The sequence below is a fragment of the Otolemur garnettii genome, unplaced genomic scaffold (assembly GCF_000181295.1).
Source record: "Otolemur garnettii isolate 467f Iridium unplaced genomic scaffold, OtoGar3 scaffold00067, whole genome shotgun sequence".
Lineage (NCBI taxonomy): Eukaryota > Metazoa > Chordata > Mammalia > Primates > Galagidae > Otolemur > Otolemur garnettii.
The window spans coordinates 6,118,210-6,130,923 of NW_003852462.1; the positions used below are offsets into that span (position 1 = coordinate 6,118,210).

The following is a 12,714-nucleotide window of genomic DNA, read 5'->3' on the forward strand; positions in this document are numbered from 1 at the left end:
CGGGCGCCTGTGGTCCCAGCTACTTGGGAGGCAGAGGCAGGAGACTCGCTTGAGCCCAGGAGTTGGAGGTTGCTGTGAGCTGTAATGCCATGGCACAATAAAATAAAAAAGACACAAATGTATTCTCTCAGGGTATTGCAGGTCGTAAGTCTGACCTGGGTCTCCCGGAGATAAAATCAAGGTGTCGGCAGGGCTGTGCTCCTTTCTGGAGGCTCTGGGGGTGGGGTGAAGAACCCTTTCCTGGCCTTGCCTGACTCTTGGCTTGTGGCCTGGGGCTCTGTCTTTAACACAGCAGCATCAGACGTGCTGCTCTTCCTCTGGCTCTCTCTCTCTTCCCTGTGACAATACTGCCCCCACCCCAATAATCTAGGATAAGCTCATCTTCGTCTCAGCTTGCAGCTAACGTCTGCAGGCTTAATTCCCCTTTGCGGTGTAACTCAGCATTTTCACAGGTTCTGGGACTAAGGACAAAGCAGCATCTGGGAGGTCATGGTGCGACTGAGCGCAATTTGCGTCTAAAGACACCGAATGCCAGTCCATCAGACCTCTCAGCTTGTTAGCCAGCTCTATTCTGTGCAGTGTGGCCAAGCTCACAGCAAAACCAATCTCCTTCTGCTGTTCCTTTGGCTTAGAAAACTCTTCCCTAGGAGGACCTGCCTAGGACTGCTCTTTCTAAAGCAACCCTTACCTCTGGCCGGGGACCCTCTAACACTTCCCGACTGTTACCTGAAATGATCATAAGCATTGGTTTACTTGTCTTTCTGACCAGTAGATCCATTGCCTGGCACACAGTAGGTGCTCAATAAATATTTGCATGTCGCGACCCGTTGGGCTCCTGTAGCCCTGGTCTCGGTTAGCGCAGGAAGGAACCAGGCGGGAGGCGGATTAGAAGTACAAGCTTGAGGAGGGCGGGCTAGCCCTTACTTCCCGGGTAGCCCCGAGCTACCTCTGCACCAGCCTTTTATTGAAAGGGAATGATACAGGTGAGGGGAGTAATTAACAATGACCACGTGCTGAGGGCACAGGCTCCTTCTCCGTAAGGAGCACCTGTGGACAAGTTGCCCGAGAGTCCACCCCTCAGCTGTAAATCATCTTGCTTAGAGGTCATCTGTCTCTTGGCGTCCTCTACAGCTACATGTCCTTAATTCACGATGCTCCCTCCTCTGTCACCCTCCAGAATGTGTTCCCTCCATTGCCGTACAAATCTCACCCATTCTTGAAGGCTCAGCTCACACAGGACCTTTTCCTTGAAGACGATTCTAGTTCATTTAACATTTATTAAGTGCAGACAAGGGCCAGGCTCCCTGCCAGGCACTGAAAATGCTCAGATGGTTAATATTAAACACAGCAGACCCGAAACTGGAGACAATGGTCAGTCATTTATTATTGGCCTGGGGGTTAGTTTTTTAAAGCACAGAGAGATGTCATTGGGTAGATCTCTCGGATATCCATTCAACAAACATTGGTGCAACTTGATAGAGTCTGTTCCTTCATGTACTGACCCAAACACCGGCAGTGCATACTGAGGCCATCTTTCCAGATCAGATCATGCCAGATTTGAGCAAAACTAGTGCTGTGGTTTGAATGTTTCTCCCAAAGCTCGTGTGCTGGAAGTCAGTCTCTAATGCAGCAGTGTTGAAAAGCTGGGCCTTTAACAGGTGATTAGGTCACAAGGGTCTTGAGTGCACTAATGTTATTATCCCAGGAATGGGTCCACTGTCTCGAGAGTGGGGTCCTCACATTGTAAAAGATGAGTTTGGCTCCCTCTCTCTTGTCTCGCCCATGTCATGCCTTCTCCCTTATTAGGGTGCAGCAGGGGGGCCTAGACCTGACAGGGCCCCTCAGCCTTGGACTTCCCTGCCTCCAGAACTCTGAGCCAGCTAAACTTCTATTGCGTATCAATCACCCACTCTGTGGTACTGTCATAGCAGCGCAAACAGAGTAAGACACTGGCAAGAGCAGGAACCCTGGGCAGGTTTCACCCCTGGCTCCGGTGACCCTCTCCACTTTCAGGGGAGCAAAGGAGGCAAAGCACGTGCAGGGTTTTTCTCTTCCTGGCTGCACCATGGATTCCTGAAGACAGAAGGTGCCATGACGTGTCACGCCCCTGCTGAATGGAGAGTGACAAGAGCAGCCCTTGGACAAACACTCAACCCACTGGCTGAGGAATGGCAGGAGGGGAGGAAAGGGTCAGAGGTAAGAGAACCCAATCTCGCCAGTTTTTGCCGTGAAAGTCGTGTCAGTGAGGGTGTTAGGACAGCAGCTTCTCGCTTCCTCATTCTTCCTCCAGGACTGAGGGACAGCCCAGGGGAAAGCAGACTGAAGGTGACAGGACTCTGTCTCACTGGCATTCCAGAGCCTCCCAGAACAAAAACAACCCAGGTGCTGGCCACCCCGCCCCCATCCCCGCTCCTGATGTCTCTGTGCTGGTGTGTGAGCAACACCAGGACACCGGGCAATGGAGAGAGGTTTTCACAAAGAAAAATCTATTCAGTTTAAAGGACTGAAATGTATTCTGTGATGACTCCCTTCCCCGATAATAAAAACACCCTTTCTTTTTCCATGTCTTTTTCTCATTAGATTGTTGACGGGAGCCAATTTGTTATTCGTGTTCTCATTCGCAAAATAAAAAGTAGGCATCCCTACATTCGTTTACCACATTGTGATCTGTGAAGTCCCAAAGCTAGAAACGGCTGGTCGACCGCAGGGCTGGCAGCTCCCCCCCAGTCCTGCTCGGACCATTTAAAATCCTCCCTGCAGAGACTCTTCATGCAAAACCCATTTGGTCCTACGTGCTGGCTGTCACTGTTCCAGTCACCCAGGACACCACGGTGAGCAATGGGTCTGTCATCCTGGTCAGTTCCATCTGTCTCGCCGGCTGACTACCCTGACCTTGACTCTGATGGATGTGAGGGACTTCCCATCGCCTGGCGTCAGCTGATTCTTTCAAAGTGACATTCCTCCTTGGCTGTCATTTATCTTTGCAGCCCGCTTGGCCCCCGATTGTCTCCAAAATTTTTAAGTCATGCCTTCCCATCAGTAAGAAGATTTTTTTTTTTTTTTTGGAGACAGAGCCTCAAGCTGTAAGCTGTTCCCCTGGGTAGAGTGCCAAGGCATCACAGCTCACAGCAACCTCCAACTCCTGGGCTCAAGCGAGTCTCCTGCCTCAGCCTCCCAAGTTGCTGGGACCACAGGCACCCACCACAGTGCCCGGCTATTTTTTGGTTGCAGCCATCATTGTTGTTTGGCGGGCCCGGGCTGGATTCGAACCCGCCACCTTGGGTGTATGTGGCTGGCGCCTTAGCCGCTTGAGCTACAGAGGCGCCGAGCCAGTAAGATTTTGACCACACGTCTCCCATACCTGTGTACTTACTTCTGCACATGTTATGTATATGGACATGTCACGTAAGTGACAAGACACCCCTGCAAACGGGAACAGCAAAGGGAGAAGGAAGGGGTAACCGTTGGCACTCCTAATTATTCTTTTCTGCCTCAGCGGCAGTCCTCGACCTGGCCGTCTGCCTTGTGCTCTCACTCCCCACAAACTGCTTTCCCTGGGGTCACTGAGTCATTGAATCCAAAGGGTCCCAGCAAATGGCAGGCCTGGCAGCTGAGTCCTCTCTGTGAGTTTCTCTCGTTGGGTGGCGCCCCTCCCACCTTCTGTGCTCTGTCTGTGAACGTGGGGCTTTACCCTTATCTCGATTGTCTGGAAAGGAGCTGATTTTCTTGCTACCTCCTGGGCTCCCCCAGACTCTTCTCAGGGAAGCTGGAATGATTCTTTATTTTTTAAAAGTTTTTAATTTTTATTTTTTGAGACAGAGTCTCACTTTGTCGTCCTTGGTGGAGAGCTGTGGCATCATAGCTCACAGCAACCTCAAACTCTTAGGCTCAAGTGATCCTCTTGTCTCAGCCTCCTGAGTAGCTGGGACTACAGGCACTTGCCACAATGCCTGGCTATTTTTTAGAGACAGGGGGTTTCGCTCTTGCTCAGGCTGGTCTTGAACTCTGGAGCTAAGGAAATCCACCTGCCTTGACCTTCTAGAGTGTTAGGATTACAGGCATGAGCCATGATGCCTGGCCTTGTAATGATCTTTAAGTTGCAGATCAAATCAAGACCCTCTGGCTCAAATCAGCCAGGGGCTGCTTCCCGTCACACTCAGGACGGAGTCTCTGACCTAGATTCTCCTGGTTTGCCACCTCTCTCCCTCCCCTTCCTCTTTGCTCCAGTGCCACTTGCCTCCTGTCATCCCCTGAGCTGTGGTCAACCTTCCTCATCCCTAAGACATTGCATCTGCTGTCCCTTGGCGCCTCTGGGGTGGCCACTTCTCTCCAGCAGGGTATTTATAAGTGCTTGGATGCCCTGCACCAATCCTGAAGATGGGTGAGATGTAGTGTGAAGCCATCGTGCTTGTGCATTTTACCTGCCTGCTGTATTTTACCAGCCAGCCACCCCAGGCTGACCCAGTTTCTGTATCACACCTCTTACTCGGACGTGGTTTGCTCCCCTGCCGCAGTGCCCAGCACATAGCAAGTGCTGACAGATTTGTACTTTCCCTCCAAACCTCTGTCCCTGCTCTTCTGATTTCCCGAGTCACATGCCAGCTTCCTTCTGGACATCTTTTGCATGTCCCATGAGCTCTTCCATCTCAAAATGTCCAAAAGTTACATGAACTTCTCCTGAAACCTACCACCCAGCTCCCCAAACCACCCCATGGGCCCCTGTTAGTAACCTGGCAGGGTCCCCGCACTCCTCATCTCTGAGGGCTGAGCGGCCCTCGAATGCTACTGAGTTGCTCTCCCAGTGCCCCCTCACATAGGGTTCCAGACACTCTGGCTTTGCTGGGCTCTCATTGTTTCCTACCAACTGGTCTCCCAGCCTGGCCCACCCCGAAGGCCAGGGCCATCTTGCTGATCAAGTCCAACTCAGCTTGGCTCATGAGGACCCTCAGGATCAACCTACGTGAGCACCCTCGAAGGCCCCACATCTCTCTGTCCTCTCTCTCATCCAGAACGTTCATTCTTCACCTGCCTGGGGGTACTTTTTCCAACCGGAAAAATCTTGTCTCTCTGAATTCTATAGTCCCCCATCTCTCTCCTTGTGCTGTATCTTACCAGCCCATGTATAGGCCCTTATCTATAAATATTTCTATATGTGGCCCTCTGAGTCCCTATGAAGCTGCTCGGGCATTTGTACCAAAGTCTCCAAGTCTAATGTTTCCACATGGGTCATCCTAGACTCTCTGTCCTTGCTAATCTGTGATCTCCCCCTGCGACAGTGAGGTGGCTCCCACCACCTGCCATCTGTCCGCTTGATAACTCAATCCCAGGACACGTGCCTGATGGCTTCTCACTACATCTCTCCTGTCTTCAGGCTTCATGCTCATTCCCAAGCACTTATAAATACCTAAGAGTACTTAAAACATGCTCCTGACCTAAGCACTATAAACATAGAACGTCACTTATATCTCACAGACATTTATTATTAGTTCCACTTAATAGAAGAGAAAACAGGTAAAGAAAAACTAAGTAACTTGCCCGCGTCGCACAAGTAATAAGCAGTAGAACCAAGGTTTGAACCCAGGCAGTAGATGTCCAGAATCATGAACAGCAGGGCCTCCCCTGTCGTAGAGGGGCTGCAGTCTCCCTGGACTTCTGATATCCTGAGCTGGCCACTCCTCAGCGGCCACATCTCCGGCTGTTTCTATGTCCCTTCCACATTGCAGACTCCTGCCATGCAAGGTCAAGGATTGTTCAACTGCAGCGTTATGCCACGTACGTCCTCTGGGCCCACATTCCTGTGAGTGATTTAACTTGCTGCTGGCGGAATCCCCATTCCACGTCCACCAAAGCTACTCCCAAGTCAACACGGCTGTCCCGCCCAGTCCCCAGCTCCTGCCTCCCAACTCTGGGAGATGTTGCTTCCTGCCACAGGCAGGCTGTTTGGCACTTTCAATGTGTTTTCTCCATATTTTACGTCTCCAGAAGCCTCCAGCTCTGCCATATGGGGGAGCACCCACTCCTTCTCCCTTCCCCCCTCCAAGACTCACGTCCAGGATCCTCAATATTTACTGCACACCTGAGCATGAGCAGAGGCTTCACCAATCTTAAACTTAAGAACTCACTTCTTTGCTACCTCCTCTTGCCCCTTCTTGCAGAGGATACTGTCTGAGAGTCCATGCAGGCCACACCCCTGCTTGGCTCTGGGGTTCAGGAATGAACACAATGGGCCAAGCCCCGGCCCTCCAGAAGCCAACACCCCATGTAGCCAAGCCCCCGAAGGAGCAGGGAACTCCCCCCCTTGCCTCCCACCTGCTCACAGAAAAGCAGCACGTTTTAGGGAAAAGTGATCAGATTCGTTTTATTGACTATACAGAATCAACTCCATTTCCCACTAACAACATAATTTAGGAGTAATAATTCCGCTCAGTTAATATCTCCACAGGGATCCGTTCCCCTAGAGGTCCCCTAGATCTAGTTTTCTGGATGTCATTATTTCTGACTTCACACTGTCCAGCACAAATGTGTCTGGGGAAGGTTCTGAGAAGAGGATGACAATGGCTCTCATCAAACGCCTGTGGTCCCAGCCAGGGCAGGCACGGAGAAGAGTTAGTTAGTTTCCCCGGCAAATTTAACCCCTTTCTGTTAGGAAAGTTGTGTTATCAGGAGCCACGCAATGGCGAGCCCAGCAAGGCAGAGGACCAGCTGTTTGCCTGACTCAGGGTGGGTGACAGGCCCATCTGGAGGGAGACAGCCCAGCTTTCGGCATGGCACAGAAGCCTGTGGACAGTCCCTGCTAGGGCGGGGAGGCCGGAAAGAGGCCGCATTCCACCCAGACCTGCCTTCCTCCTGAATGTTCACAGATGACTAGAAGTCAGGAAAAAAGGCCGAAGGGAAGCTCCACGAAGACTCACTGAACAGGCCTCTTTTCCCCGGAGTTACTGTTCCGAGCTGACAGGGGGAAGATTCTTCAGTTCCTCCTTTTCAGGGTGGACCTCTGACACCTTATTCATCTTGGTGAAAATCTGGTTGATCTCTATGAAGGTCTTGCCCTTAGTCTCAGGGACCACCAGGAAGGTGTAGATGGTGGTGAGGAGACAGATCACGGCAAAAACGATGAAACTGTAGGAGCCCAGCCCCTCCTGCGGGAAGAGGGAGCAGGTGGGGGGCGCTGGCCCACAGGTTCTCGCTCTCCCGAGTGGGGGCTGCGAATCTGGGGCTCTGGGTGCTGCTTACCTGGATGAATGGGAAGATCAAGCCCACCACGAAGTTGGACAGCCAGTGGACGCTGCCCCCCACCATGAAGGCGGCCGGCCGGGAGGACTGCAGGAAGATCTCAGTGATGAGCAGGGCGGGGATGGGGCCTGGGGAGAGGGGCATGGGAGGGGAGGCAGTTAGCAGGTACAACGATGGCCGGCCCCACGGATGACCTCCTTGCACATCCGTGGAAGTGCCAGTGTCCTCATGGGAGGTCTACTTTGCCACAGCACAGGCCAGCATGTTCCCTTTGCTCTTTATCCCTAATTATGCCGCTCCCGGGCCCTGCGGCCCCTAGGGGAGGGGAGAGAAGCCATTTCAGGGATGCCTCAGGATTCCTGAAGTCTCTCTAAGGAGCTCAGCCAGCAGCTGCTGGGACTGATGGTGCAGGGAGGGGGCTTCAGTACATACTGGGTCCAATGGCGTGTCCTACGACGTAGGCAATGACACAGACGATGCTGACATAAGGCATCCAGGATATCGTGTCCTGTGGGGAGAAAGCAGTGGGTTCAGACCTGGCCCAGCACAGGTGAGCTGGGGTGGGGACCTCGGGAATCCTTGGCCTGCCCTGCCTAGCAGAAGATGGGCCCTAGCTCCTCCCTCAGCAGCATCACCCCCACCACCCACTGGAAAATTCACTGAAAGTGGCCCTGGGGTACTGGTGGGGTGTCATGTGGTCCCGAGATATCTGACTGGTTGTATTTGCTAAAACGAACCCATTTTGATCTCTCTTTCTTTCTTTTTTTTTTTTTGAGACAGAGCCTCAAGCTGTCCCCCTGGGTAGAGTGCCGTGGCATCACAGCTCACAGCAACCTCCAACTCCTGGGCTCAAGCGAGTCTCTTGCCGCCACCTCCCAAGTAGCTGGGACCACAGGCGCCCCCCACAACGCCCTGGCTATTTTTGGTTGCAGCCGTCATTGTTGTTTGGCGGGTCCAGGCTGGGGATTCAAACCCGCCACCTTAGGTGTACGTGGCTGGCGCCTTAGCTGGTTGAGCTATAGGCGCCGAGCCTGATCTCTCTTTCTTTAAAAGGGTGGGAGTAGGCTGGTGGCCCCGCCAGCAGGGCTCCCTCACCTGCAGCGAGAGGGCCACGGTGAGCACGCAGCAGGCGCTGAAGCACACGGCGAAGCCCAGGAGCAGCAGCAGCCTCCGGCCCAGCAGCTCCACCACGAACACCTGTGGGGACGGGGGTCTCAGGGGAAGCCATACATCCAGCTAGAATGTGCCCCTGGTGGCCTGCGGGACATCAGGCTGTGTCTCTTGGTCTAATTGCCCACATCAGACTCCACTCCAAGGCCTCCTAATTCTCCCAACCTTAAATCTTAGGCCTCTTGCAGCCACTGGAAGCCCCATGCCAGATGCATTTTAAGAGTTCTGCCCACCAGGGGTCTGGCTCCATCTGGGGGTGGCCAAGCCGGCCCCAGGTCTGCCCAGGCTCTGTGCCCAGTATAGGGACCTCTGACATTGCCACACCATGGACCTAAGCATGGGCCCTGCACAGCTGGAGCAGAGTCACCTTGCTGGGCGGAATGTCTGGAGTAGGGGCCACAAGAAGCCACAGGCGTGACACAAGAGAGAGCTTGGAAGCTGGGGAACGGAGCCCGAGGGACAGCTGCTGCCTTGCCCTACTTCCTCGGTCAGCCCCCACGCTACTGTTGAGTTGTCCCTGGGGGCCAGTGGGACCTCAGCTCCCCGGGATACTCACGGCACAGATGGTCATCACCACGTTGACGGCCCCCGTGCCAGCTGTCACGTACTGGACTTGGGTCTCGTTCACGCCGGCGCTCAGGTAGATCTGGTCTGCATAGTAGTAGATCTGGAAGGACACAGCAGGGGCTGGGGGTGGAGGCCGCGGGAAGGTGCCGCCGCCCCATGGGGACGCCGCCTTCCACCCTGAGGCCCATGGCCCTCAGCTGCCCTGTAGGTACCGCGTTCACCCCGGACAGCTGCTGGCCACCCATGAGGGCGATGATGGAGAGCAGCTGCCAGCGCAGGGACCGCATCCTGAACAGCTTCAGCACAGAGATGAAGCCCGCGGCCTTCTCCGCCTCGTCCTCCTGCCGGATCTCCTCCACCTCCATGTCCACCGTGTCCCAGCCCCGCAGCGTCTTTAGGGCTGAAGGTGGCAAATTCGCGTCAGACCAGAGCCTCCCAAGCCCGCCCGCCCCGGGCTAACGTCACCCACCTTCTTTGGCAGCCTCTTCATCTCTTTTCTGGATCAGCAGGTACCTGGGGCTCTCGGGAAAGAAGGGCAGCAGGAGCAGCTGCAGCGCCGCAGGCACCCCGGTCAGCCCCAGGAGGATGGGCCAGCCTAGGAGGAAGGCAGCTGCTGGCAGAGGCTCCCGGCCACCCGACCACATGTGCCTCCCCCTCTGCCTCTGCCCTGAGACCCCGAGCCAGGACACAGCCTCCTTGGGGACAGAGATGGCATGTTTCTCACCCTGCATCCCCAGCACCTAGCACAGGCCTCTCGAGCGACAGATACCCAGGAACTGCAGCGTGGCTATGCAATGAATAACCACCCCACACCCAGGGCGGACGGAATGGGAGAGAATGGCTGAGAACAGGGGCAAAGGGGAGGTCGCTATGGAGACACAGGTGTCCTCTAGAGGACAGTCTGGCAGGGGCGGAGGAGCTAGACGCACTTCCTGCTATGCCCAATGCCTGGGCCTGGGCCTGGGCCCCCAGGACAGCCTGGGACGGTCACAGGAGCACTGATGATAGAAATGAAAACCAGCCACCATTCAGACATCCTCACGTCCCCCGCTGGCCGTGGTGTCTCCTACGGTGGGGTTTGCCACTGCACAAAGGTGCAGCTGTGACACAGACACACCTCACCCGTGTGATGTGGCGTGTGACAACCTACAGTGTGATTCCAGCACACAAAATTCAGATGTGGGTGACGTTAACCCCATCTCTGCCAAAGGTGAAACTGGAGGCAAAGGGGAGAAAATGAACCTCAGTTTCGCGCCCTCGCAGCCTGGAGCAGCGTGCGTGCCAGGCTCTGCATCCTGCTGCAGGGAGCTCTGGGGACAGGAATCTAGCTTCCTCACTCTGGTCCCTGCATCTAATGAGCGCAGGCACCTAGATGCAGGTGTCCTGAATGCATGTAGGGGTGACGGAAAGGGAGGAGGGTGAGGTACTTCAACACGGCCCCAGCTGTGTCCTAATGAGACCTTGGACAAGTCCTCGGATCCCTCTGTACCTCGGGGTCTGAATCTGTGAAGTGGGTGTGGTGACAGGGCAGGCTTCGTGGGACTGTGTAGAGGAGTACGCGAATGGATATGAAAGACCTGGTTCCTGGGCTCCGTGAGCACTTCCTATATCTTGGCTGGTGCAATGGTTAATAAGGTTTTCCTTTTATAGGTTTGAGACCCAAGACAAAGAAAGCTGCGGTCACACAAAAACAATGCCAGTTGTGAGTTCTTGTGAGCCTACCCTGTGCCAGGCCATGAGTTCTCTTGGGAAGGTGCAGGTGGAGTCTGGGACTACTCACCACTGCACCTACAGGGGTAGGTCGCTCAGACCCTTGGCATTCCCCTTTCTGGTCTGTGGGGTGGGATAATTTACCTGGCCCCAGGCAGCAGTGCTACTCAGAGGTTCCTGTAAACTGGAGCCAGGGATGCTCTGAGCTCAGAACCTGGCACACTGGTGGCTGTCATTACTATACCATGGACTTCTGGACGGACAGCCGCTGAGCAGGCCAAGAGAAGCCGAGTCATTTAAAGCCACCTCATCCTTCTGCTAAGAGGGACTAGAAAACAGCCCTAAGCTGTCACTGCACACGGGCAGATGGCACATAGCACTGTGAGATTAGGGCAGTAGGGGGGTCTCAAGGACAGCCAGCCTATTAGCATAGACCAGCCTGCAGGAGTGGCCTGCCCTGTGGTGATGGCTTAGGAGCCAGTGGGAGGGCCAAGGGATGTCCCCAGACATCCTGAACTCACCATTTTCATTTGCGAGGAGGTTCCGAAGACCAAAGATCTGGGCTATGAGGATGCCGACAGTGATGAAGAGCTGGGGCACCACCCCGAGGGCCCCCCTCAGGTTTTTAGGGGCCAGCTCTCCTAAGTACATAGGGACAACATTGGAGGACAAGCCTGCAGAGGATTGAAAGAAAGTCACCATTGGGAAGAGCTCGTCTGGCAGGAGCGAGCTGTGTCTGCAAATATGTTTATTCTTTCTTAGTAAGGCCAGAACTCCCCCAAACTGCAAACACCTCTTAATTCTTAGTCCATTATACTTTAAGGGAGTGGTTCTCAACCTTCCTAATGCTACCATGTATTTTTATTGTTCAAAAGGGGTTGCAACCCACAGGTTGAGAACCGCTGCTTCAAGGGAAGACTAAAAAAGACCAAAGAAGCTGAGGGGGAGAAGGGGAGCCCTTGCTTCCAGACAGGTATCGCCCGGGACACAGGCCAGCCAGGCCTCGGGTCTTCCCTCCTACCTGGCCTGAGTCTGACTGTGGTTTGGACACTTCTTCCTTCTTGATCCTTAGGGGGAATCTGTTAAGGAAAGGCCAGGGATCCCTGACCCCAAGCTTTACCTTTCAGGAATGGTATATTATATAATAAACTAATGCAGAGACGCCTTCATACACATTTAAGGATAAGCTATATTTATCAATAAACATTATAAATTTCAATGTATATTGTGGAACATCTGCATTTCTGGGATTTATGTAATGCCTGGACTACTTCTGAACAACTTGTGAATTTTCCCATCATACTGGAAGCTGACCCCCTTAAGACAAGGTGGAACCTAATTTTACAGATTATATATTTTTCAAATACATGTGAAAATATATTTTCACATATATTTCCTATGTAATTCTCCAAAAAGCACAGAGAGAGGCTGGGGATCTCAGAAGAAGCTCAGAGTGGCTCTTGCCAGCCCAAATATGGTTTACCTAGTCCTGGGTCAAGCCTGAGAGGGAGGCTCCAGCCACATGGGTGACTTTGGGGAACACAGTGTGGGCTGAGTGGGGCTCAGGGCTGCTGCGGAGGGAAGGGGATTTGGTAACAGAAGACAAGAGGGATGGAAGGCCAGGTTGTCCTGCTCGGAGATTCTGCCTAAGGACATCTCTGCTCAGTATCACAGGAGAGACATCCCAGTTCCTCAATGCCAACTTCCTCCCTATCTTCAGAGCAAAAGGGGCAGTCTTTAAAGCAACCCTTAGAGGCGGTGCCTGTGGCTCAAAGGAGTAGGGCACCAGCCCCATATGCTGGAGGTGGCACGTTCAAACCCAGCCCTGGCCAAAAACTGCAAAAAAAATAAAGCAATTCTTAGTATGTCTGGAGGTGTGGTGGGGAGGCCCAGTGCTCAAAGGGCTGCAGAGGAAAAGAAATACCTTTTAGGCTTGGTGCCTGTGGCTCACGTGGCTAAGGCACCAGCCACATACACCTAAGGTGGCAGGTTTGAATCCAGCCCAGGCCGCCCGCCAAACAACAATGATGGCTG

At 53.7% G+C, this 12,714-nt stretch overlaps 1 protein-coding gene across 1 annotated transcript in view; it reads right to left on the reverse strand.

Annotated features, from left to right (window-relative positions):
- Positions 1-6,375: 6,375 nt before the first annotated feature.
- Positions 6,376-12,714, reverse strand: part of SLC2A5 (solute carrier family 2 member 5) — a 22,420-nt gene continuing 16,081 nt past the window's right edge. Inside the window, exons 5-12 of the mRNA XM_003793250.3 lie at positions 11,202-11,354; positions 9,440-9,565; positions 9,183-9,370; positions 8,960-9,070; positions 8,329-8,430; positions 7,666-7,741; positions 7,234-7,361; positions 6,376-7,139 (exon numbers count right to left, since the gene is read on the reverse strand). Coding sequence (XP_003793298.1) covers positions 6,936-7,139; positions 7,234-7,361; positions 7,666-7,741; positions 8,329-8,430; positions 8,960-9,070; positions 9,183-9,370; positions 9,440-9,565; positions 11,202-11,354 — 1,088 coding nt within the window. The 3' untranslated portion in view covers positions 6,376-6,935. The remainder of the gene's footprint in view (positions 7,140-7,233; positions 7,362-7,665; positions 7,742-8,328; positions 8,431-8,959; positions 9,071-9,182; positions 9,371-9,439; positions 9,566-11,201; positions 11,355-12,714) is intronic.